The 27932-nt window shown below is 35.3% G+C and overlaps 1 protein-coding gene across 9 annotated transcripts in view; it reads right to left on the reverse strand.

Moving 5' to 3' along the window:
- Positions 1-5366: 5366 nt before the first annotated feature.
- Positions 5367-27932, reverse strand: part of SCRN3 (secernin 3) — a 39104-nt gene continuing 16538 nt past the window's right edge. For 6 of the 9 annotated variants that reach the window (XM_068544892.1, XM_068544895.1, XM_068544893.1 and 3 more), the window contains 3 exons: positions 16157-16319; positions 14690-14864; positions 9335-11651 (listed from right to left, as the gene is read on the reverse strand). In XM_068544892.1, the coding sequence (XP_068400993.1) occupies positions 11481-11651; positions 14690-14864; positions 16157-16319 (509 nt within the window). In that variant the 3' untranslated portion in view covers positions 9335-11480. Of the gene's footprint in view, positions 6416-7869; positions 8041-9093; positions 9176-9334; positions 11652-14689; positions 14865-16156; positions 16320-27932 lie in introns of those variants that run through there. The other 3 variants (XM_068544898.1, XM_068544897.1, XM_068544896.1) reach the window with 3 other exon arrangements.

Here is a 27932-nt window from a genome sequence, read left to right on the forward strand (position 1 = left end):
TTTATTGAAAATTAATATGTAAATGGATGTTTTCATCAAAGATCAAACTAGCTTTCTCTAAAATACTCAGTTTATTAGATTATTCCCTTGGTTTATTATGTAATGGTAAATAATAAACCACATCATCTAAGGACTGACTAAAAAAAACTTAAATTTCAGCTATTTTTTTTCCCCATAGTTTTAACACCTTTATTAAATCTAATAACTTTCATAAAGAGCCTGGCACACCTTAGGGAATCATGAGCTTATTAAATATTAGCTAACCTCATTTTATGACCAAACCTCTCTTTTCCTGTTACTCTAATATTTATTTTATCAACTCTTATTTTTTTTTTTTAACATCTTTATTGGAGTATAATTGCTCTACAATGGTGTGTTAGTTTCTGCTTTATAACAAAGTGAATCAGCTGTACATATACATATACCCCCATATCTCCTCCCTCTTGTGTCTCCCTCCCACCCTCCCTATCCCACCCTTCTAAGTGGACACAAAGCACCAAGCTGAACTCCCTGTGCTATGCAGCTGCTTCCCACTAGCTATCTATTTTACATTTGGTAATGTATATATGTCCATGCCACTCTCTCACTTCATCCCAGCTTACCCTTCCCCCTCCCCGTGTCCTCAAGTCCATTCTCTACGTATGTGTATTTATTCCTCTCCTGCCCCTAGGTTCTTCAGAACTTTTTTTTTTTTTTTTAGATTCCATATATATGTGTTAGCATACGGTATTTGTTTTTCTCTTTCTTAGTTATTTCACTCTGTATGACAGTCTCTAGGTCCATGCACATCACTACAAATAACTCAATTTTGTTTCTTTTTATGGCTGAGTAATATTCCATTGTATATATGTGCCATATCTTCTTTATCCATTCATCTGTCAATGGACACTTAGGTTGCTACCATGTCCTGGCTATTGTAAATAGAGCTGCAATGAACATTGTGGTACATGACTCTTTTTGAATTATGGTTTTCTCAGGGTATATGCCCAGTAGTGGGATTGCTGGATCATATGGTAGTTCTATTTTTAGTTTTTTAAGGAACCTCCATACTGTTCTCCATAGTGGCTGTATCAATTTACATTCCCACCAACAGTACAAGAGGGTTCCCTTTTCTCCACACCCTCTCCAGCATTTACTGTTTGTAGATTTTTTGATGATGGCTATTCTGACCGGTGTGAGGTGATAACTCATTGTAGTTTTGACTTGCATTTCTCTAATGATTAGTGATGTTGAGCATCCTTTCATGTGTTGGTTGGCAATCTGTATATCTTCTTTGGAGAAATGTCTATTTCGGTCTTCTCCCCTTTTTTGGATTGGGTTGTTTGTTTTTTTAATATTGAGCTGCATGAGCTGCTTGTAAATTTTAGAGATTAATCCACTGTCAGTTGCTTCATTTGCAAATATTTTCTCCCATTCTAAGGGTTGTCTTTTCGTCTTGTTTATGGTTTCCTTTGCTGTGCAAAAGCTTTTAAGTTTCATTAGGTCCCATTTGTTTATTTTTGTTTTTATTTCCATTTCTCTAGGAGGTGGGTCAAAAAGGATCTTGCTGTGATTCATGTCACAGAATGTCCTGCCTATGTTTTCCTCAAAGAGTTTTGTATTGTCTGGCCTTACATTTAGGTCTTGAATCCGTTTTGAGTTTATTTTTGTGTATGGTGTTAGGAAGTGTTCTAATTTCATTCTTTTATATGTAGCTGTCCAGTTTTCCCAGCACAACTTATTGAAGAGGCTGTCTTTCCTTCATTGTATATTCTTGCCTCCTTTATCACAGATAAGGTGACCATATGTGCGTGGGTTTATCTCTGGGCTTTCTATCCTGTTCCATTGATCTATATTTCTGTTTTTGTGCCAGTACCAAACTGTCTTGATTACTGTAGCTTTGTAATATAGTCTGAAGTCAGGGAGCCTGATTCCTCCAGCTCCATTTTTCGTTCTCAAGATTGCTTTGGCTATTCGGGGTCTTTTGTGTCTCCATACAAATTGTGAAATTTTTTGTTCTAGTTCTGTGAAAAATGCCAGTGGTAGTTTGATAGGGATTGCATTGAATCTGTAGATTGCTTTGGGTAGTAGAGTCATTTGCACAATGTTGATTCTTCCAATCCAAGAACATGGTATATCTCTCCATCTATTTGTATCATCTTTAATTTCTTTCATCAGTGTCCTATAATTTTCTGCATACAGGTCTTTTGTCTCCTTAGGTAGGTTTATTCCTAGATATTTTATTCTTTTTGTTGCAATGGTAAATGGGAGTGTTTTCTTAATTTCACTTTCAGATTTTTCATCATTAGTATATAGGAATGCAAGAGATTTCTGTGCATTAATTTTGTATCCTGCTACTTTACCAAATTCATTGATTAGCTCTAGTAGTTTTCTGGTAGCAGTTTTAGGATTCTCTATGTATAGTATCATGTCATCTGCAAACAGTGACAGCTTTACTTCTTCTTTTCCGATTTGGATTCCTTTTATTTCTTTTTCTTCTCTGATTGCTGTGGCTAACACTTCCAAAACTATGTTGAATAATAGTGGTGAGAGTGGGCAACCTTGTCTTGTTCCTGATCTTAGTGGAAATGGTTTCAGTTTTTCACCATTGAGGACAATGTTGGCTGTGGGTTTGTCATATATGGCCTTTATTATGTTGAGGAAAGTTCCATCTCTGCCTACTTTCTGCAGGGCTTTTATCATAAATGGGTGTTGAATTTTGTTGAAAGCTTTCTCTGCATCTATTGATATGATCATATGGTTTTTCTCCTTCAATTTGTTAATATGATGTATCACGTTGATTGATTTGCATATATTGAAGAATCCTTGCATTCCTGGGATAAACCCCACTTGATCATGGTGTATAATCCTTTTAATGTGCTGTTGGATTCTGTTTGCTAGTATTTTGTTGAGGATTTTTGCATCTATGTTCATCAGTGATATTGGCCTGTAGTTTTCTTTCTTTGTGACATCTTTGTCTGGTTTTGGTATCAGGGTGATGGTGGCCTTTTCTTTCTTTTTATTCTCTGATTGCTGTGGCTAAAACTTCCAAAACTATGTTGAATAATAGTGGTGAGAGTGGGCAACCTTGTCTTGTTCCTGATCTTAGAGGAAATGGTTTCAGTTTTTCACCACTGAGGACAATGTTGGCTGTGGGTTTGTCATATATGGCCTTTATTATGTTGAGGTAAGTTCCCTCTATGCCTACTTTCTGGAGGGTTTTTATCATAAATGGGTGTTGAATTTTGTCAAAAGCTTTTTCTGCATCTGTTGAGATTATCATATGGTTTTTCTCCTTCAATTTGTTAACATGGTGTATCACATTGACTGATTTGTGTATATTGAAGAATCCTTGCATTCCTGGGATAAACCCCACTTGATCATGGTGTTGGATCATGTGCTGTTGGATTCTGTTTGCTAGTTGTTGAGGATTTTTGCATCTATGTTCATCAGTTATATTAGCCTGTAGTTTTCTTTTTTTGTGACCTCTTTGTCTGGTGTTGGTATCAGGGTGATGGTGGCCACGTAGAATGAGTTTGGGAGTGTTCCTCCCTCTGCTATATTTTGGAAGAGTTTTAGAAGGATAGGTGTTAGCTCTTCTCTAAATGTTTGATAGAATTCGCCTGTGAAGCCATCTGGTCCTGGGCATTTGTTTGTTGGAAGATGTTTAATCGCAGTTTCAATAGTGCTTGTGCTTGTGATTGGTCTGTTTATATTTTCTATATCTTCCTGGTTCAGTCTTGGAAGGTTGTGCTTTTCTAAGAATTTGTCCATTTCTTCCAGGTTGTCCATTTTATTGTCGTATAGTTGCTTGTAGTAATCTCTCATGATCCTTTGTATTTCTTCACTGTCAGTTGTTACTTCTTTTTCATTTCTAATTCTATTGAGTCTTCTCCCATTCTTTCTTGATGAGTCTAGCTAATGGTTTATCAATTTTGTTTATCTTCTGAAAGAACCAGCTTTTAGTTTTATTGATCTTTGCTATCGTTTCCTTCATTTCTTTTTATTTCTGATCTAATCTTTATGATTTTTTTCCTTCTGCTAACTTTGGGGTTTTTTTGTTCTTCTTTCTCTAATTGCTCTAGGTGTAAGGTTAGGTTGTTTACTTGAGGTGTTTCTTGTTTCTTGAGGTAGGACTGTATTGCTATAAACTTCCCTCTTAGAACTGCTTTTGCTGCACCCCACAGGTTTTGGGTTGTCATGTTCTCATTGTCATTTGTTTCTAGGTATTTTTTGATTTCCTCTTTGATTTCTTCAGTGATCTCTTGGTTATTTTGTACTGTATTGTTTAGCCTGCATGTGTTTGCATTTTTTACACATCTTTTCCCTGTAATTGACATCTAGTCTCATAGCACTGTTGTTGGAAAAGATGCTTGATACGATTTCAATTTTCTTAAATTTACCAAGGCTTGATTTGTGACCCAAGATATGATCTGTCCTGGAGAATGTTCCATGAGCACTTGAGAAGAAAGTGTATTCTGTTGTTTTTGGATGGAATGTCCTATAAATATCAGTTAAGTCCATCTTGTTTAATGTATCATTTAAAGCTTGTGTTTCCTTATTTATTTTCATTTTGGATGATCTGTCCATTGGTGAAAGTGGGGTGTTAAAGTCCCCTACTATGATTGTGTTACTGTTGATTTCCCCTTTTATGGCTGTTAGCATTTGCCTTAGGTACTGAGATGCTCCTATGTTGGGTGCATAAATATTTACAATTGTTATATCTTCTTCTTGGATTCATCCTTTGATCATTATGTAGTGTCCTTCTTTGTCTCTTGTAATAGTCTTTATTTTAAAGTCTACTTTGTCTGATACGAGAATTGCTACTCCAGCTTTCTTTTGATTTCCATTTGCATGGAATATCTTTTTCCATCCCCTCACTTTAAGTCTGTATGTGTCCCTAGGTCTGAAGTGGGTCTCTTGTAGACAGCATATATACGGGTCTTGTTTTTGTATCCATTCAGCCAGTCTATGCTTTTGGTTGAAGCATTTAATCCATTTACATTTAAGGTAATTATTGATATGTATATTCCTATTACCATTTTCTTAATTGTTTTCGTTTTGTTATTGTAGGTCTTTTCCTTCTCTTGTGTTTCCTGCCTAGAGAAGTTCCTTTAGCATTTGTTGTAAAGCTGGTTGGTGGTGCTGAATTCTCTTAGCTTTTGCTTGTCTGTAAAGGTTTTAATTTCTCCGTCAAATCTGAATGACATTCTTGCTGGGCAGAGTAATCTTGGTTGTAGGTTTTTCCCTTTCATCACTTTCAGTATGTCCTGCCACTCCCTTCTGGCTTGCAGAGTTTCTTCTGAAAGATCAGCTGTTAACCTTATGGGGATTCCCTTGTATGTTATTTGTTGCTTTTCCCTTGCTGCTTTTAATATTTTTTCTTTGTATTTAATTTTTGATAGTTTGATTAATATGTGTCTTGGCATGTTTCTCCTTGGATTTATCCTGTATGGGACTCTCTGCACTTCCTGGACTTGATTGACTATTTCCTTTCCCATATTAGGGAAGTTTTCAACTATAATCTCCTCAAATATTTTCTCAGTCCCTTTCTTTTTCTCTTCTTCTTCTGGGACCCCTATAATTTGAATGTTGGTGCATTTAATGTTGTCCCAGAGGTATCTGAGACTGTCCTCAATTCTTTTCATTCTTTTTTCTTTATTCTGCTCTGTGGTAGTTATTTCCACTCTTTTATCTTCTAGGTCACTTATCCGTTTTTCTGCCTCAGTTATTCTGCTACTGATTCCTTCTAGAGAATTTTTAATTTCATTTATTGTGTTGTTCATCATTGTTTGTTTGCTCTTAATTCTTCTAGGTCCTTGTTAAACGTTTCTTATATTTTCTCCATTCTATTTCCAAGATTTTGGATCATCTTTACTATCATTACTCTGAATTCTTTTTCAGGTAGACTGCCTATTTCCTCTTCATTTGTTTGGTCTGGTGGGTTTTTACCTTGCTCCTTCATCTGCTGTGTATTTCTGTCTTCTCATTTTGCTTAACTTACTGTGTTTGGGGTCTCCTTTTCGCAGGCTGCAGGTTCATAGTTCCCGTTGTTTTTGGTGTCTGCCCCCAGTGGGTAAGGTTGGTTCAGTGGGTTGTGTAGACTCTCTGGTGGAGGGGACTGGTGCCTGATTTCTGGTGGATGAGGCTGGACTTGTCTTTCTGGTGAGCAGGACCACGTCCGGTGGTGTGTTTGGGGGTATCTGTGACCTTATTATGATTTTAGGCAGCCCCTCTGCTAATGGGTGGGGTTGTGTTCCTGTCTTGCTAGTTGTTTGGCTGGTCATTGAGTGGAACTGGGTCTTAGTGTTGAGATGGAGATCTCTGGTAGAGCTTTCACCGTTTGATATTACTTGGAGCCAGGAGGTCTCTCTCCCAACTCGGAGGCTCAGGCCTGACACCTGGCCGGAGCACTAAAACCCTGTCAGCCACACGGCTCAGAAGAAAAGGGAGAAAAAAGAAAGAAAGAGAGAGAGAGCAAGAGAGACAGAGAAACAAAGAAGGAAAAAAGTAAAATAAAAATCAAGTTATTAAAATAAAAAGTAAAAAAATTATTAAAAATTTAAAAATTAAAATGTAATAAAAAAAAGAAAGAGAGCAACCAAACCTAAAAACAAATCCACCAATGATAACAAGTGCTAAAAACTATACCAAAAATTAAAAAACGGACAGAACTCTAGCACAAATGGTAAAAGCAAAGGTATACAGACAAAATCACACAAAGAAGCATACACATACACACTCACAAAAAGAGAAAAAGGAAAAATATATATATTTTTAAAAAAGGAAGAGTAACCAAATCAATAAACAAATCTACCAATGATAATAAGGTCTAAATACTAAACTAAGATAAACATAAAACCAGAAATAAATTAGATGCAGAAAGCAAACCCCAAGTCTTCAGTTGCTCCCAAAGTCCACCTCCTCAATTTTGGGATGATTCGTTGTCTATTCAGGTATTCCACAGATGCAGCGTACATCAAGTTGATTGTGGAGACTTAATCCGCTGCTCCTCAAGCTGCTGGGAGAGATTTCCCTTTCTCTTCTTTGTTCGCACAGCTCCTGGGGTTCAGCTTTGGATTTGGCCCTGCCTCTGCATGTAGGTCGCCTGAGGGCGTCTGTTCCCACCCAGACAGGATGGGGTTAAAGTAGCAGCTGATTAGGGAGCTCTGGCTCACTCAGGCCAGGGGGAGGGAGGGGTATGGAATGCGGGGCGAGCCTGCAGCAGCAGAGGCTGGCGTGACATTGCAACAGCCTGAGGCGCACTGTTCTCCCAGGGAAGTTGTCCCTGGATCACGGGACCCCGGCAGTGGCAGGCTGCATAGGCTCCCAGGAGGGGAGGTGTGGATAGTGACCTGTGCTTGCACACAGGCTTCTTGGTAGCTGCAGCAGCAGCCTTAGCGTTTCATGTCTGTCTCTGATGTCCATGCTGATGGCCGCGGCTTGCACCCTTCTCTGGAGCTCGTTTAGGTGGTGCTCTGAATCCCCTTTCCTCACGCACCCTGAAACAATGGTCTCTTGCCCCTTAGGCAGTTCCAGACTTTTTCCCAGACTCCCTCCCAGCTAGCTGTGGCGCACTAGCCTCCTTCAGGCTGTGTTCACGCAGCCAACCCCAGTCCTCTCCCTGGGATCCGACCTCCAAAGCTGGAGCCTCAGCTCCCAGCCCCCACCCGCCCCGGCGGGTGAGCAGACAAGCCTCTCAGGCTCATGAGTGCTAGTCGGCACCGATCCTCATGCGGGAATCTCTCTGCTTTGCCCTCTGCACCCCTGTTGCTGCACTCTCCTCCGTGGCTCTGAAGCTTCCCCCCACACCCTCCCCACCTACCCCCACCCCATCTCCGCCAGTGAAGGGGCTTCCTAGTGTATGGAAACTTTTCCTCCTTCACAACTCTCTCCCAGAGGTCCAGGTCCCGTCCCCATTCTTTTGTCTCTGTTTTTTCTTTTTTCTTTTGCCCTACCCAGGTACATGGGTAGTTTCTTGCCTTTTGGGAAGTCTGAGGTCTTCTGCCAGCGTTCAGTAGGTGTTCTGTAGGAGTTGTTCCACATGTAGATGTATTTCTGCTGTATTTGTGGGGAGGAAGGTGATCTCCACATCTTACTCCTCCACCATCTTGAAGGTCCCCCCAGCTAATATATTTTTTACTCTTAAGAAACACATGAAATTTAAGAAAACCTTAAATTTTCTAAAATATACCACAAGGTATTAATTACTCACTGAAGTACCAAAGCCCAATACCATATTGGATTTATAGAGTGAAAGTCTCCCAAAATGTTTTATAAATTAATTGGCTGTTTCATAAATATAATAATCCTTATCTTTATCTGGGGAGTTATTATTCCTATTTTGAATATGGAATAAGGGAACAGGTTGACCTCAGCCTTATAAAAGGCTATCAAGTTGTACAGATAGATTGCCTAGCTAATTTTCTCAACTTTACAAGCAGAGAAGAGGACTGTGTAAATTCTCTCCATCAGTCCTTGAATGTTAATTTAAATGTTTATTGAGCATCTAGCTTGTGCCAGACATAATGCTGAACATTAAGCACACAACAGTGGGAAAAAATATGGTTCTTATCTTCATAAAGCTTCTTCTGCTGTGAGAGACAGATGTTAAACATTTAATTACACTTGTGATCAGGATCACATGTGGCTCTCAGAGTATGTATCAAGAGGCTTGATCTTGAGTGGGGAAAACTTCCCTGAGGAAGTCATGTTTCAGCAAAACTCTAAAGGATGGAAAGAACTACTTATATAAAAAGCACATGAAATGAATGGTGCAAGCAGAGGGTACAGTCATGATGAAGGAACTGGGCACATTCAAGGAATTGAAAGAGCAGAATAGAAACTTTAAAAATAAAGCATACGATATAGATGGGGCAGATTGGCAGGATCTTGTTGATAGTTGTTAAGGATTGGGACTTATCTCATTGACTCTTTACAGTTTTAGACATAATAGGAAAATTAACAACTTGATTTTTTAAAATGAGCAAAAGATCTGAACAGATTCCTCACCAAAGAAGATAATATAGATGGCAAATAAGCATATGAAGAGGTGCTTTGCATCATATGTCGTTAGGGAAATGCAAATTAAAACAATGAGATACTACTACATACCTATTAGAATGGCCCAAATCCAGAACACTGACAACAACAAATGTTGGCGAGGATGTGGAACAATAGGAACTCTCACTGACTGCTGGTAGGAAAGCAAAATGGTACAGTAGTCACTTTAGAAGACAGTTTGGCAGTTTCTTATAAAACTAAACATACTCTTACCACACCAACCAACACTCATGTTCCTGGGTATTTACCCAAATGAGTTGAAACCATGTCTACACAAAAACCTGCACATGGATATCTATAGCAGCTTTATTCATAATTGCCAAAACACAGAAGCAACCAGACGTCCTTCAGTAGTGGATATCAGCAACCAGGGTATCCAGACAGTGGAATATTATTCATCATTAGAAAGAAATGAGTTATCAAGCCATGAAAAGACACAGAGGAAACTTAAATGCATATTACTAAGTTAAAGAGCCAATCTGAAAAGGAGGCTACATACTGTATGATTCCACCTACACAATATTCTGGAAAAGCCAAAACTGTGGAAACAGTAAAAAGGTGATTGCCAGGGGTTAGGGGAAGGGAGGGATGAATAGGTGGAGCACAAAGGATATTTAGAGCAGTAAAACTGTTCTGTATGATACTACAATTGTAGATACACGTCATTATACATTTATCCAAACCCATAGAATGTACAATGAGTGAAACCTAATGTAAACTCTGGATTTTGGGTGATAATGATGTGTCAGTGTAGGTTCATCAGTTATAACAAATGTACCATTCTGGTGTGGGATGTTGATGGTGGAGGGGAGGATAGAGGAACAGGGGTATATGGGAACTCTGTACTTTCTGCTCAGTTTTGCTTTAAGCCTAAAACTGCTCTAAAAATAAAGTCTATTTTTTAAAAAAAGTTTTAGGAGGGAAATTCATGAACATATTTAAAATTTTAATAGACCACTCTGGCTGCAGTGACCCAGGTGGATGAAGATAAAGAGCAAAAATGGGTGCAGAAGAACTTAACTGCAGTGGTCCAGGTGAGAGCTTGGTGCTAGTTTGGTCTAGCATGGTGTCAAAGGAGAAAGTGAAAACACGCGGGCCCTAGAGAGAGGCACGTTTCTGTGCCTAAATAAATCAATGAACTGCTTACCCTTAGTTTCCTCACATATTAAAAAAGAGAGGGGGGGCATTTGGGGGTTGCCCAAGGGGCTTCATGATTTAAGAAGAACTTATCACTGAATTATATGTAAGGCAAACCAGAATTAACTGAGCATTTGATACAGTTTTCTTTTGTAATGGCAGCCCTGCATTAGACAAGAGCCATCAGGCAGATTATGATTTTTATGAGAGAATTTAAAAAATAATTTCTGAGGACTCTTTAAATATAATGATCCACTATTTTAGTAATAATCCTAATTGCAGTGATAGTGACCAATAAATATGATAATGCAATCAAACACCTAAAATGGAAATTTCTAGAAACCAATAAAAACATAGTGCTATTTTGAGTTGGATTTTTCTTTTGTTTATATTTCCAACTTGGAGTCTTACTTGGTAATCCCTGTGTAACTTTAACAAAGTTTTATAATCTTTGGACAGGTATTATTATTCATATATAATGTTCATAATACATTATTCATTATAACGTTCTTAATGTTCATAATATGCTAATATTTCTATTTCATCACCACTATCTCATTCCTGTTCCTGTTTTCACTGAATGAACAGAAGTAAAAGATGAGAGAGATTTGAGACACCAAAATAATATCTCCTAAGGTCTTGGCTTATTCTATTTCCTAATCTCCCAGGAAAGCTCTTCTAAAAATATTAACATAAATGTCTGTTAAGGGGTATGGGCGAAAAAATGCTAGATAATTAGAGCTAAAAGCTCACTGGTCAGCTAAGTCTTGACAAAGAGCATGTTTGAGTTTAATAAAACATTTGCATAATTAAAAGACTGGAATAAGACAATGTAAATCTAGAAAATTTTGCTAGAGCTGGCTAATACTTGCCTAAAGCACAAAAACTTATTAGTTGAGACAATATTTTCCATTACTAAAGAAAAATCTGCTTTCTTGTTGTAACTGAGAAAATTATTTGAGGACAATACATAATTATAATAAATGTATACATTATTTTAATGTTTCATGCTTTATGCAGAATTGGACATTTAATTACTGTGATTTTTAAAAAGGTATTGTGGCTAAAAAAAAATACAAGTCAGTACCTAAAGTGATACCTGGCTATCCATGATATATGTGTCCAATTCCAATATTATTTTCCTTCTCAATATTTGATCAAGGCTACATGTAGTTTTAATAGCCAAGCTATCACTTGAATGCTATTAAAGAATAATCAGATCTGCTCAAACTTAATTTATATTATTTACCAAGGTAACAGATTCTAATTTTGAGGAAGATTGCTGACTATTTATGCGATCACTAAGAACTAATATTTGGCTTATAAATTCTAATTTCATCTTTTGTACACTGAGGAAAAAGATTAACAATTTTATCCACATCAAGATGCTTGTTTTGAAGGATTGATTCCATCTCTTTGAATAGTTCCTTCTCCAGTTTGCTCATGTTGTCCAACATTGTTTTGGCTTTTTCCTGAACAATTAAAAAATAAAAATAAAAATAAAAATAAATAACTACATAGACACACATGTGTGCATGACCACACATGCACACACACGAGTCTAACAAAATTCCAAACCACCTCTATAGACAAGGTTTGTTCATTCTGGTTTCTACTTCTGGTTCGGTTCCCCTTCTCCTATTCTTTAGATAAAGAAAGAATGAAATTCTTTGGGAAAAATCATCGTTCTAGATTCAGTTAATCTATTAACCACAAACTATTAGTTATTTTTAGTAGAAAATACAATAACAATTATGTAGTATTAGTCTATAAGCAAGAAACTTAAAAGACAAATAACAGGTCAATTGAAAATTTGATATTAATTGTGTATGGGGAAGGTTGCTGAAAACTGAGGCTGAAATATTTTTATGAATTTGGATCTTCTACATTTAAAACCAGTATTATCAGATTAAACAAAGGAAATAGAACAGTGACGTTCAAGGGAAAGAGCAACTAAAAGAAAAGTCATTTTCTCTATGATTCCTCCTTGTATCAACACGGGGGAAAAAAGGTCATGATTCTTATAGAAAGGAGAAATTTTTAAGTTATTAATGAATTACCATCATCAGTTAGAGGGTAGGTACTGACAGAAAAAGTGTATAAGAAGAGAGTTACTAGAAAGTGAGCGTAATTTTAAAAATGTGAACCATAATGGGGCAGAACTCCACAAAACAAGGATTCTAAACTTTGACCTGTACTTCAGTATGAAATTGTATGCAATTTTTTCTGAAGAAACACTGCATTTCATATCAGTGCAAAAAATGTATTTTATCTATAAATGGTGTTAGAATAATTGGTCACCTCTTTGGAAAACGAAGTTAGAACCCTACTTCATAACACCCATAAAAATAAATTCCAGATAAAGAATTAAATTTTTTTTTCAAATACGCATATACGTACTAGAAGAAAATACAGAAGTTATATTTATTTTGAGGTGAGGCAGCCCTTTTGAAGCATGAAATCAATATGCCTTAAAGGAAAAGACTAACAAATGCAATTGATTAAATTTTAAACTTTTGTCTGACAAAAAAGTTAAATAAACAAACTGAGATTAAAAATTTGCTATACCACAAAGTTATTCACATATTTTTGCCTCTTTGAGGCAAAAGACAAAAACAACCAAGAATCAATTGAAATACAGACTAAGGAAAATAATAGGCAAGTCATTTAAGAGGAAATACAAAGGCCAATAAACATATGAAATTTTCAACCTCATTAGTAATCAAGAAATGTTAACTAAACTACCAGTAGGACTGACTCTCCCTAAAACACAGTAGTTATTTACAGAGCCAGGACTAGAACCCTGCTCTTTGACACTTCTTCCCTCAAATCCCATTGTCTTTCCACTACTTCATGTTGTCAATCAACATTTAATACCTATTAAACAGAGCCTAAAATAGTAACTTCTTTTAAATTTTATTTCATTATTACTTAGAAAAATGTCAATCAGCAATTTAATTTAGTTTAACAGGCATTTAGTAATAAGTCTACAAAACCCACCTCCCAGAAGCAGTATTTAAGGGGAAAAGGGAGCTAACAACTCTTGAGAACTATCATGAGCAATTAGAGCAGTGCAGAGGCTGCTCAGGAAGGAGGGAAAATCCCTCCAGAGCAGACATTCATGAAACATATCACTGAAGAACTTGAGCAAAGGCAGGAAGAACCAGGGGCTCATCATTTTTCACAGCACTGTGCTGAGTCTGGAGGATGGGCCAAGCCCATGGAGGGAATGACACTTCTGGCCCCGTGCACTGGGCCCTAGTCAGTGCACTTAATAGGCTCCTAGAACAAAACACTTGCCTCTCACTCCATGCCACTAGGCTACAAAAAGGTGTTTACACTGTAGGTCAGAAGTAAAACAAACTGGTCTCAGAAAAAAGCAGTAGTGTCGAGAATCTATAGCAAATAGAGGATCTGTACAGAGCTCTCTGCTTTAAGCATAAGCACGGGGGTGGGCCGGGGGGGTGGCGGAGAGAAAAGCATGGCAACTATGTAAACATACTACAGAAAAAGGAAAGAAATAAATAATTGCCGGGGAGGAAAATTCATCTAATTCATTTAATGTAGAAAGAATGTAAATGTATATACCTTCACAAAGTAAAAGTAATTATAGGCAATAAAAATCAGAAGCGAAGCTGGTAGAAGCAGGTGAGAAAAGGTATAAGATGGCCAATCTTTTCCTTCATTGCAAGGAACCAGTTGATAGTTCTGAGAAAAGCCTTTAGGTAGCCCTTCCATTTCCTCCTAATCTATTTTTTTTAGTCTCTGGGGCAGAGACGGAAGAGGGCAGGAAGGCTGAAGAGGTATGAACATTATAAAATTATTTGTCTACCCATCAATCTATCTGTCCCCCCAAAATATATATCTACTTATTTCTGGAGATGAGATTGTGGGTGATGTGTTTAATCTTTTATTATGCTTACATTTAAAAATAATAAGCATTTATCTTTTTTTAAAACTTCAACTCATTATAATAATTATTATTTTAACTCTATGGGGTGTCAAGTCACTTTCAATTAAAATTAATCTGAGGGTATATGATTAAGAACATTATTTTAGAGACCAGGTTAACTCCCCTCCAGAGGTTTTGTAATTTTTGGTGTGAGATACACTAAGAAAGCTACTTAAACTCTCCAAGTCTCAGATTTCTTACCAGTAAAATGGAAACAATAATAGTACCTACCTGATAAAGTGGTTGTGAAGATTAAATGAAATATCCCATGTAACAGTACCATGGTGCTTGGTGTATAATAAGTGTTCAATAAATGTTAGCTATTGTTATTATGTTTAATATACTAAATTTCTCTAAATTCATAATATATTCTTAACCATTTTTTTTAACCAAAGTTCAAAAATAATATAGCTCTAATATAGTCTAAGCATCTAAACTATTTTTAAACCTATTTTTATATAAAGGAAAGAAAGCTGAAATTTCAAAGTTCAAAATATGGATTGAATCATATTTTAAGTTATTCTTAATGATAAAACAGAGAATATAATCTAATCATACCTCTTTATTATCTAGTATTTCCAAGGCCTGTTGATGTTTTTGGTAGAGTGGGTGTCTTCTGTCAGGCTTAATGTTAAACTGTGGCTTCTTTTTAACTGAATCTTCAAATGTGGGTGAACTGGTGTCCAATAGTTGTGAAATATTTGGTACAAATATGAAAGGCTTAAAAACAGATCTAGAAGAAAAAGTATTAAGTTTGGTATGTGGGGATATAAAAATATTCAGCATTATTCTAAATCTTCTAAGATTCCCTCTAATTTCTACTAATTTATAACATACTAGTTGTTCCTGTCATACTACTTATACCCATGCCTGTCTTCCCTGGTACACTGGGATCTCCTAAATACTTTATTTAGCCTTGTATTCCCATGAACCTAACAAAGGGCCTGGCATATAAACAGTGTCAAGTAAAATTATAGTTCATCATTTTCTACTGCAAACTCCACAGTTGGAGGGTAAGAACAATCCTCAATGTAACAGATTGAGCATTAGGATTTGGGATGAAAATAAGCAGCAGTATTAATAAGGGATTCACAAGTTTTATTCCGTTTTCTGGAAGATATCTTTAATAATATGAAAGATTATAATACTAAAAGATAGTGAATATAAGATCACTTCTAAATGTAATGTGCATTAAGTTTTATGAGATACCAATGATTTAAATCAAGGTAGTCTATATATATCCTACTTAAGATATAACTTGAACTACTGATATTTTGTTTTACATGTATGTATTTTCTAGATCATTTAACCTTTTTACTCTTACTCATCATCTAATATTTAATACTGAAATCTGCATTAGAAAACCAACCTACTTTCTTTTCTTGACAATTTTAAATATAGTTAGGGAAAGAGGGAGTAGGGATAACTGCATACCAGAAACTATAAACATTTTCGTCCCATATGAATGAGAATAGTTATGGCAATGATACACATAGGAAAATGGCAGACTAAAACCTGAATAGAAAATGCATTCAAGAGACTTCCCTGGTGGCGCAGTGGTTAAGAATCCGCCTGCCAATGCAGGGGACAGGGGTTCGAGCCCTGGTCCGGAAAGATCTCACATGCCACGGAGCAACTAAGCCCGTGTGCCACAACTACTGAGCCTGCGCTCTAGAGCCCGCGAGCTGTAACTACTGAGCCCATGTGCTGCAACTACTGAAGTCCACATGCCTGGAGTCTGTGCTCCACAACAAGAGAAGCCACCACAATGAGAAGCCCGCGCACCGCAACGAAGAGTAGCCCCCGCTCGCTGCAACTAGAGAAAGCCCACGTGCAGCAACGAAGACCCAACGCAGCCAAAAATTAATTAATTAATTAATTAATTATTTTAAAAAAAGAAAATGCATTCAAAAATTATTGTGGTATTTGTGCAACAAAAACTTAGCCCGACAAAATCATCACCAAACTAATGACTCTACCCTACCCCTGACCCCCTGCTTGGTTTATAGCATTTTGTGACTTTACCTCTCAGGATCAGGAGTCCCTGTAAAGAAGTGGATGCAAGGAACGTTGGAGTCTTGAGGTAAAATAGAAACCATGCTTGCAGTGGTCAGGAATTCTCCCTCCATATTAATGCCACTTGGTTTATCTCGGAGAATTTCCATCATTGTTTCAAAAGTTATGTTTCCTAGGGAAATGAATTTTAAGACCATCAAATACATATGCATTTGCAGGTTGGTATCCTGCAATTATGAACTGCTTTCTCTATTGATAATACATAATATGAGACACTGGTCTAGGTATAAATTAAGTAAGATTGACTATAAGCAAATCTTGTATCATAACTGTTAGACTCACTACACTGTCACAAGGAAGATTTTTTTTTTATAAAATATACAAAATCTCAAAACATTATAACAGGTTAAATCTGTTATTTCCTAAGAAGAAGAAATCAATAATGCAAAATACACTCAATCTCACTGTCGTTCCAAAATTTTTTAAGAGGTATGTAGTTAACAATTAACTAATGACATCAATAACTATTATCTGAGTCTATCCATTCTGGGAACCAAATATTAAGAGAATATTGTGCTTAGTTTCCAACATTATACAAGATGTTCTTTACAAAATAACAAATTATTTTTCCTGTAATATAATTTCTATGCTGACATTAATACTCTTGTATGAAAGTGTGAATTGTAACCTGAGTGGGAATGAAGGAGGCAAAAGACATTATTGGCTAATGGAATTTGTATGTACATAGTTCCACTGGACTACTTTAAAAATTTAAATGTCCATCATGCGTGATGAAAATAAATGGCATTATATTCTGTTTTCTGCTTTCATAGGTAAAGTTTGATATTTTAAGGAGATCTTTTTGAGAAAAATAGAAGAAAATCTATCTCTTTAGCAAACACAACATGTCCATGGTTACAGAGAACCTCAGAATCCCATATTTGGAAGGAATTTCCACCAAAAAATTTTAAAAGCCAATCATGCCCTCAGACAGCTCTGTTTCTTTCTATATATATCCATAGTCAAAGATGTGATTTAGGATCTATCTCATGTCAAGATGAATAATCTTACCCTTCCACAATGCAGTCCTCTAAAAGTAGCCAAAATATCTTCTTCTCACATGATAATAATTCTCTTCTCCAAAGTTTATGACTCAATTCTCCCTGAATCACATTAGAACTCCTTCAAATTAAAACTTACTACTAAGCTTAACTGAAATAAACTTTTCCTCTCCATCTGTCTTTTGTCTGTATTGGTCCTATCTTTTGTTTATCTTGGTCCTATCTCTGCCATCAGATTATAAATTCCTGATCTTTTGTCTGTATTGGTCATATCTCTGCCATTAGATTACAAATTCTCTCAAGACAAGAATGGGATTTTCTCTGTTTAGTTCTCATTCATTCAACAAATATTTATTGAACACCTAGTAAATGCCAGGCACTGTCCTAGGCAATGGATAGATAGATAGACACAGACAGACAGAAAGACAGATAGTGATAGATTTAGACATGGATATACAGCTCTGTGAATATAAAGAAATGAAAGTCCCCTGATCTAATTTCAATTGAGGTAACCACAGTTAACAATTCAAAAAGGATTTCTCCTGGGACTTCCCTGGTAAGACTCCACACTCCCAATGCAGGGGGCCCAGGTTCGATCCCTGGTCGGGGAACTAGATCCCACATGCATGCCACAACTAAGAGTCTGCATGCCACAACTAAGAGTCTGCATGCCACAACTAGGAGTCCGCATGCCGCAACTAAAAACAAAAGATCCCGCATGCCGCAACTAGGATCCACTGCAGCCTAAATAAATAAATAATAAATAAGTAATTTTTTTTTAAAAAAAGATTTCTCCTGAAGAGTTTCAGAACAGGTCTGAAACCTTTTCTTTGAATAAATGCAAGAAATTCTCATTATCAGAAGAAAATTGGTACCAGAAAATAGCCACTTAAAGCAACATATTTAAAATAAGAATCAAAACTTCATGGTAAGTAGTGGAGGAAAAGGATTGACTGGGTCTTTAAAATGAAATTAAAATACAAAAATAAATTTATATAAGCTTATAGTTAACAAAATTTAGGTTAAAATTTTAATATGCTAATTCTTAGAACAAAGAATGAAACAAGTGTAATTTTTACAACAAAACGGTAAGAGAATTCGACTTTATTTGACTATTGCAGAATGATCATACAGATAATGATTGCAAAAATATATGAGGACTTCATCAAGTTTCTCAAGTCCCTCTCTTAATTCTTTTTTCTTTTTTACTGTATAATAATTTTATTTTTTTTCCTTTTTTAAAATTTTTTGGAGTATAGTTGATTTACAATGTTGTGTTAGTTTCAGGTGTACAGCAAAGTGAATCAGTTATACATATACCCACTTTTTTTTTTTTTTTTTTAGGTTCTTTTCCCATGTAAGCCATTACAGAGTATTGAGTCAAGATCCCTGTGCTATACAGCAGGTTATTATTAGTTATCTACTCTTAATTCTTTAATATTCAAATCATTTTCTTTTGAAGCACTTTGTTGTGTTACTGCTCTCAGTTTTTCTTCAGTTGTCAATAGGTCTAACTCTCTGTCCATTTTTTATTTGCCAATGGCTTTGTATGCGACCTAATCAGTTATCTAATGTTAATTTCATGGGCTTCTGGAAATCCTGCATCTTTTGTAAGACTTTCAGTTTGTATTTTATTTGTATTGTGTTAATAATCATTAAGAGACATCAACAAAAATATTGACGCAAAGAAGAGGAAGGATAGTGTTAAGTTGGGAAAGATGTTTGAATGAGGACTAATTTTATAAATAGATGGTTAATCAGTGATTATCTTTATGTTTGAGACTAGCTTTGCTTCCTTATGCAACCCTTGTAACTTTGGGGCATCAGACTGAAAATTCAGATAAAATGGACATCCCTCCTACCATCCATCACAACTTGCTGCAATCTTTGCTTCATTAACCAGCTGATATATGACTAAAATGAGGTCATTTTTTAAAGTACCTACATCTCCCCAATTTTCTTATATGACCTCCTAATTTTTTATGCTTGTACAAAGTTTATATTCCCCAAAGTATAATTCTACAAGAAAATTAAAATAGAATCACTAACATATAATTACTTACCTGAAAAACCAAAGAGAATAGATTTTAAAACTACGAAAACAAAAGACTGTCAATGAGGTGTCCCATTAAATAAGTAAAAACACTCAACAGCTTTCTTATAGATCAAAACCAACCAATTAACAAACATAATAGAAAAATATTCCATTCACATTACCAGTAAAAAAAATATTAAATATCCAGAAAAAAACTTCAAAGTCAAGTGGAAATCAGTAATCTAAGCTTCCACCTTAACAAACTAGAAAAAGAAGAGCAAAATAAGCTCAAGGCAAGCAGAAGGAAGAAATAATAAAGATAAAAGCAGAAATCAATGAAATTGAAAGCAGAAAACAGAAAAGTCAATGAAACAAAAAGTGGTTCTTTGAAAAGATCAATAAAATTGACAAAACTCGGGGCTTCCCTGGTGGCACAGTGGTTGAGAATCTGCCTGCCAATGCAGGGGACACGGGTTCGAGCCCTGGTCTGGGAAGATCCCACATGCCGCGGAGCAACTGGGCCCGTGAGCCACAACTACTGAGCCCGCGCGTCTGGAGCCTGTGCTCCGCAACAAGAGAGGCCTCGACAGTGAGAGGCCCGCGCACCACAATGAAGAGTGGCCCCCGCTTGCCGCAACTAGAGAAAGCCCTCGCACAGAAACGAAGACCCAACACAGCCAAAAATAAATAAATTAATTTTTTAAAAAATTGACAAAACTCTAGCTAGACTGACAGAAAAAGAGACACAAATTACAAAATTACCAATATCAGAAATGAAACAGGGGTATCATGACAGACCCTGCAGACATTAAAAGCATGATAAGGGAATACTATGAACAACTCTATACCCATAAATTAACAACTTAGAAGAAATGGACCAATTATTTGAAAAGCACATATTACCAAAACTCACTCAATATGAAATAGATAATTTGACTAGCCCTATATATCTTAAAGAAATTGACTTTAAAACTTCCAGAAATCTCCAGGCCCAGATGTTTCACTGGAGAATTCTGTCAAACATTTGAGGAAGAATTAACTCCAAATCTACACAAACTCTTCCAGAAAATAAAAAAGGAGGGAACCTGTCCTGACTCATTTAATGAGGCAAATATTACCCTTATACCAAAATCAAACAAAGACAGTACAAACAAACCAACACAGACCAATATCTCTCATGAATACAGATGCAAAAACCCTCAACAAAATATTAGCAAATAGAACCCAACAATATATAAAAAGAATTATATACCATGACCAAGCTGGGTTTTTTCCCCAGGATACAAGGCTTGTTCAATATTAGAAAATCAATGTAATCTATCATATCAACAGGCTAAAGAAAAAAGAGAATCATATCAACTGATACAGAAAACGCATTTGACAAACCTCAGTATCTATTCATGATAAAAACTCTCAGCAAACAAGGAATAGTGGAAAACTACTTTAACTTGATAAAGTTGACAAAGTACATCTACAAAAAGCTACAGCTAATACTATACTTAATGGTAAATGACTAAATGCTTTCCCCCTAAGACTGGGAACAAGGCAAGGATGTCTGCTCTCACCATTCTTATTCAGTATAACACTTGAAGTCCTAGCCAGCACAATAAGGCAAGAAAAGGAAATAAAAAGCATACAGATTGGAAAGGAAGAACTAAACTGTCCCTATTTGCAGATGGCATGATAGTCTATACATAAAAATCCCAAGGAGTCTGACCAAAAAAAAACCAAAAACCAAAAAACAAACAAAAAAACAAACCTCCTAGAACCAGTAAATTCATTTAGCAAAGTCACAGAATACAAGATCAACATACAAAAAAGTAATGAAAACAATCTGAAATTTTGAAAAGTTCTTATTAAGAAACAATTTGTTTAGGCTCTATAGAAGAGAACTAGAGACTGTTTTCTCGTTTAGGTTGAGACTGCAAATTTTGTAGGTCCAACTTCACTTATAGAATCTATTCTAAAGAAGTAATTTTGAAATGCAGACAAACTTAATAAATAAGATGTTCACATGATTTACAGTGGTAAAAGGGAAACAACCAAATAGTGAACAATACCATTTGTGTCCTCCCCTCCACCAGTTACTATGTTCCAGAAGGTCATAGACTGTATCATGTCTGCCACTATGTGGCCCCATGCCTAGCACAGAGCAAGTGTTTATAAAAGATTTCTTTAACAACAACAAAAAATGTCAATATGGAAAACCTAGACAAATAAAATTATAAAAGTCTATTTAGAACAGAAAAGAAAAATTCAATAAACGGACAACCATATCTTGTTCTTGACTAGGAAGGCAATATTATTAGATGTGAATTCTCCCCTAAAATAATCTATAGTTTTAATTCAAACCCAGTCAAACCTCAAAAAGATTCTTTGGGGAGAAGCTGGAAAAATGATTGTAAAATTAACCTTGAAAAATGAACAGTCAAGGATTGTCAGGAAAATTCTGAAAAAGCAGAATAATGAGGAGGTATTTGTCCTACCACATTAAAAAAAAAACCTGTAAATTCATTCATATTGTCCTTTGGCTCATAAAGCAAGTATTGAGCACTTATTACGTATACTTACACTGTTCTAAATGAAACTGCACAAACACAGTAATCTAATTTACACTTGGGTTTACTTAGGAATTTAATATTTGATAAAGTTGGTTGGCATTTCAAATCAACAGAAAAGATAATTCATTTAAAATACGGTGTTGAGATCACTGGGTAATCATTTGAGAAGTGAGGGAAAAAAATGCTGTAATCCTAATTCATATTTTATTTTAGAATAATTCCAGAAGAGTTATAAATTTTAAAAATAAAACTATAAATATAAGATGTAGATAACCATTTCTGGTACAGTGAAATGGCCATTCTAAAAGCATGACATCAATGCTAGAAACCATGTAAGAGCAATTCCACATGGGACAGAATCAACCATTTTATTATTACTTTTCTATTTATGCCAGCTATTCTTTTTCCCTTTTTATCCTTTCTTGCCCTCTTTTGAATTTTCCAAGTATTTATTATTCTATTTCTCCCATTAATTACTTATATATTCTTTTATTATTTTATTAGTTTCTCTTGACTTACACAGTCTGCCTTAAATTAGTTCTTCACCACTTAGTTAATGCAAGGACCTTGTAACACTTTAACTCCAATTACTGCCTCCTGTTTTTAGTGCTATTCTCATATATTTAATTCTACTGTGTTCATCTGGGTCTTCTGAGAAGCAGATGCCACAACATGAGATTAAATGTACAAGGATTTTATGAGGGAAAATGCCTATGTGAGAAAATGGGGAGGAAGCTGGACTGCGACAGAAGTCCGAACCTGGCTTTACTAGAGAGGGAAGAAAGGTTGGGTGAAAGTGACCTAGACTGCCATGCCACCTAAGGAAAGCTTTGCAAGGCCATCAAGGAGTCTTTGACCCAGAGTCAGCCATCAGAGGAGTCCAATGACCCCAGGAATGGGCCTGCCCTAGTCTCCCTGCTGCTTTCAGTCATTGGCCAGGAGCAGCCTGTGGGAAGCGCAACCTTGGTACTACATGAATTCAATGCACAACAGAATTTGAGCACTGCAGCTATGGCCATTGGTCATAAAATTATTATTATTTTAAAAAGACAATATTCATTTAGTTTCATGCACGTATTTACTGTTTCTGTTGCTCTTCATTCACTCCTGCTTACCTCGCCTCTATCAAAGATCATTTTTCCTGCCTGAAGAATGACCCTTAGTATTCCTTTTAATGCCAATTGGCTAGTGACAAATTTTCTCAATTTTATTTTTGGAGGATATTTTCAGTGGGTATGGAATTCTAAATTGGTAGTCATTATTTTTCTCCATCACTTTACAGATGTCATCTTATAGTCTTCCAGATTCTTTCCCTTCTTTTGAAAAGTTATCTGTCAGTCTTATAGTTGTTCCTTTGAAGATAATATATATTTTCCCTCTGACTGCATTTAAGATTTTCTGTTTATTTTCCCCCTTCAGCAATCTCACTACAATGTGCCCAGGTGTGGTTTCCTTTTATTTATTCTTGGGATTTGCAGAGCTTCTTGAAGCTGTGGCTGGATGACTTTTATTAGTTTGGAAAAATTCTTGGCCAGTATCTCTTCAAATCTTGCTTTTGCCCCTCCATATTCTCTCTCTCCTTTCCTATTGGGACTCCAACTACATATATATGAGACCTTTTCAATGAGTCCTATATGGCTCTCACACTCTTGTCTATATTTTCCAAACTCTTATCTCTGTTTCAATCAGGGAACTTTCTACTGATCTTCCAGTTCACTAATTTTTTTCTTCTCCTATGTCTAATCTGTTGTTAAACTAATCTATTGAATTCTTAATTTCAGTTATTATAAATTTACAGTTCTATTAATTCCATTTGGTTCTCTTTTATAGATTTCAGTTCTCTGATGAAATTCTCCATCTTTTTGTCTAATTTTCTTGAACATATAAAACATAGTAATTTTAAAGTCTATATCTGATAAAAACTAATTTGGGGATAACCAATGGGTCAGTTTCTACTGTCTGCTTTCTCTTGATTTTCAATCATTTGGTCCTATTTCTTGGCATGTCTGATAATTTTTTATTGAACGTTGGACACTATAGATTAAAATCTGTAGAGGTACTGTATGATATTTTCCTCCACAGAGTATTTAATTTTCTTCTGGCAAACAGATGGAATACAGGTAGATTACCTACTGATCCAGCTGAGACTGGTCTATTCTGTTTGTTCTTATTCCTAAAGTGTAGCCTTTCTGGGGTTTCAACTGAAAGCCTGGGGTATTTCCCAGGCCCCTTCTTCTTGGTTGTTCATCAAATCCAATTTTTGTCCCTAAGGTCTTGTGGGACTGCCAAAATCTCTACTTAACTTTTTAAGCTCTTGGTAACTACTCATCCTACAGAGTCTCATCCTACATATGCACTGCTTACAAGCCAGCAACTGCTTTAAGGAGAAATTGTGACATAGAAGGTCAGACTCTTCTCAGAGTGCACATAGTCTTTTCCCAATCTCCTGGATCTAGGCCCCTCATGTCCTAACTGTTTTGGGTGTTCACCATGCCTTCAAACAGTGGGCTTTATTTTCCCAGCTTTTAGTTATTCTTGGGGAGAGGTTAGTCTAGTACTAGTTACTCCTTGTTAACCAAAAGCAAATATCCAGCTTTGTGCTTTTAACCACTCCAATTTTATGCCTCCCATTTATTAAATACATCAGTCTCTTTTTACCCTCAAGTAGTATCAATTTCTGAATAACAGTAATGAATGTGGTAGACCCATACTGTAACAAGTACAGTTTAAAAAATAACACAAAACATATAGTTCCTGTCAGCGGATAAGATATCTTCAGATACTTTGTATGGAAATGTTTAATTACTTCATTAAAATTAGTTCTAAAGAAACAAATAACTTTCATTTAACATAGTTGGTTGACCACAGGTATGGTTTTCCTCTCTCCCCAAACCCTACTACAATGACAGCAAAGGAATAAAAAATGAAATTACTCACAAAGACAAAGAAAGCATGAAGAGCAAGAATTTCCCCCCATCCCCATGATATATGGGAATAATTAAAAGAAAAAAAGGTTACATCAAGTCTGCACCCAAATTGTGATTTTTGTGACATTTCAAATTAAAATAAAATTGATTTCCATATAAGACAGTCTAATGTTCCACCCTCAGTTAATCACGGAAACTTCCAACTGTTTTATGTTAATAGCAAATTTTCACTTTCTCCATAATATAGCTATGACTTCAAATTCAAGAAAAACAATGTATAGATAACTTGTTACAGGAGCAATATCTTTCTGTTAGTTTTGGAGAAATGTAGGAAGAAAAAAAAAGGATATACCTGAAAACAACCCTTAATATTAAAACTAAACAATAAAGCATTAGCCATCCACACCTATCTATCACACACATAGCTTCTGCACCTAGTGAGATTTTAGGATGATTCACATATAAATTCCTGTAAATGGCAAGTTTTAACGAAAACAGTGTCAGAACCATAACACTGCAGTAACACAGGTATTACGAAAATGTTTTCTGTAGTCAAAACCTACAATTCTCAAAATGAAAGAAGGATTTACATGATCACTTGAGTAGGATAGCTATAAGTAATCCACTAGCAAGCATTGAATAAGTACTGAGACTGCAGTGGCAGGGTTCACTACAATGAATGCAAAACACAGGGTACAATTTCACTGCAATTTAAACTAGTTATTTAAAATACAAGAGTGAATATAGATACAATTTGGATATACATGCAGCACAGTTAATAGCTATCAGGTAGGAATACTTGTAAAGAAGAGAGGTAGGCTCTTCCATCTAGAAAACTCATAGGAAGAATTAGCCATAATGTACTAGTAGACAATTTTCTATAAAAGTACTGGAAAGACATTTATTCTTTTGGCAAAGCACAGAAAGTTGGATGAACTATACTTCATACTTAGGGGAAAAATAAGTTTCATGTCAGATTCATCTATTACTATAATATTTTATGCATTTCAAATCTATAATTCAGTTATTTTATAGTTAAATATAACAGAATTAATTATTATGATACAGTGGCTAATTAATTTATAATTATTTCTAGTTTTTTCTTCCTTTCGTCCAATCACCCTAAACCTTATGATTCTCGACATTTTCCTCTCCACCTTAATTATGTGTTGTTATTCTTCATTTTTTAAGAATACCTGCTAATTTTATGTCCTAAGCCTTTAGGTTTATTGCCAGAAGAAAAGCAATCATACAACATCATACATACATCAATCATACATCATCATACAACAATGATCTTTGTTAAACTATCTGCAAATTACAATTTAATTCAATTCAACTAATAATCCTTTGTTAATTTAACAAAAAAAAGAAACTTATTAAGCACACACACACTAGTGCAAGACACTGAACTAGGTGCTGAGAGAAATATAAGGACAAATGAGAGTCCATTTTTTTCAGTTTCATACAGGAGATAAATGAAGAGCACAAACACAACTTCCTCATTTGTAAAATGAAGATAATACCTACTTCACATGGTTGCTTAAAGAAAATAATGTAATCACTTAGCACAGTGTCTAACCTTTGATACACTTTTTTAATAAATAGAAGTAGGTGTTGCTGCAATCAGTACTGTCTCTACTTTTACAATAACAGTAAGCCTAAAATCAAAATCCTTAGAATAACATATTTTAGCATTTTCTACATATGTATCTATATGAAAAAAGATAGTTTAAATAACCTACTTACAAAATGGCAAACTAATATTAAGAAACTGTATAGGAAACTTTTCAAATGATGACATTCTTCTGGAAATTAAAATATAAGATATTAAATACTTTGAAAACAATGATGTTAAGGCATTCTAAAAACATTCTGTCACAAACTTTTTTCTGCTATACATATAATTAAATTGTTTAATGAATACCTGAGAAGCAAGTATCAATCACTGACTTATCTATCTCTGAGTAGTTGCTTTCTGATTGATTTATAGAACCATTTTATCCTTCAAGTGAAGGAAGATAAATCAGTCACAGAGTTTTATTAGTGGAAAGACCCTTTTAGCATTTATCTGCCACCCAATAATCTTCTAAGTAAAAGTTATTTTTCTGGAATTATTTGGCGGCAAATAGACAAAGGTACATTACTAGTAATTTTTTAAGAGTTAGTAGTAACCAAATATAAAAATGGGGAAAAGATATGTTAAGAACAGGAAAGTTATTTAAAAATTATAAATTTTTAATAAACATAAGAATATGGTTAACCTCACTAATAGGAGAAATATATTTTAAAGTAATAACATGCCAATTTTGCCTAAAAATTTAACAAGATGGAACAAAAACAATATCCTATATTGGTAAATATATTAGAAAATGGGCTGGTGGAAATTTAAATTGATGCAACTTTCCTAGTGGTCATTTTGGCAATGAGTTTCAAAAGCCTTAAAACGTGCAAATGCTTTGACCCCACATTCTACTTGTAGGAAATTATTCTAGGAAAATAATCATGGATGTGAAAATAAAGAAGCTATAAGCATACTGTATAATTTTCAGTGGTAGAAAACTAAAAACAACCTAAGTAACAGAGAATTTGTTAACTAAATCAATCAATCATACAATCAATCTTTACTATATAATGATCAAATACAACCACATGGAAATAAATAATATACCAAAATAATAGAATACTATGCATCTGTTAAAAATGAGAAAGCTCTATATATATTAAAATAGAATGATCTACATTATATATTGGTAACTAGAGAAAACCTATGTGCAGAAGAGTGTGTATGGCATGCTACCATTTCTGTAAAAAGGAGAACAAGAATACCTATACATATTTGTTTCATTAAGCATACATCATCTCTGAAGGCATATACAAGGAAATGCCTGGAGGAAAAAGGACTGAACAGGGGCATGTTAGAAGGGAGAGGCTTCACTGTATACTCTTGTATACCTCTGAATTTTGAATCATGTGAATATATTTATTTTTATAAGTAAAAGAATGTTATAGAATATTAAATGACATGGGAAGGAGTTCTGCTTTCATTTAGGCTGAGTAAGCTTCTATCATACTAACCCTCCCTCAGATAACTATAAACTTGGGACAAAATACACTAAGGCTCTTTACTGTGAGCAAAAGCAGGAAAATTCTGGAGGAGAGGTGACACTTGGAAGATGGGATGAAGCACAGAGTAAATTT

Source organism: Eschrichtius robustus, chromosome 5, assembly GCF_028021215.1.
Source record: "Eschrichtius robustus isolate mEscRob2 chromosome 5, mEscRob2.pri, whole genome shotgun sequence".
NCBI lineage: Eukaryota > Metazoa > Chordata > Mammalia > Artiodactyla > Eschrichtiidae > Eschrichtius > Eschrichtius robustus.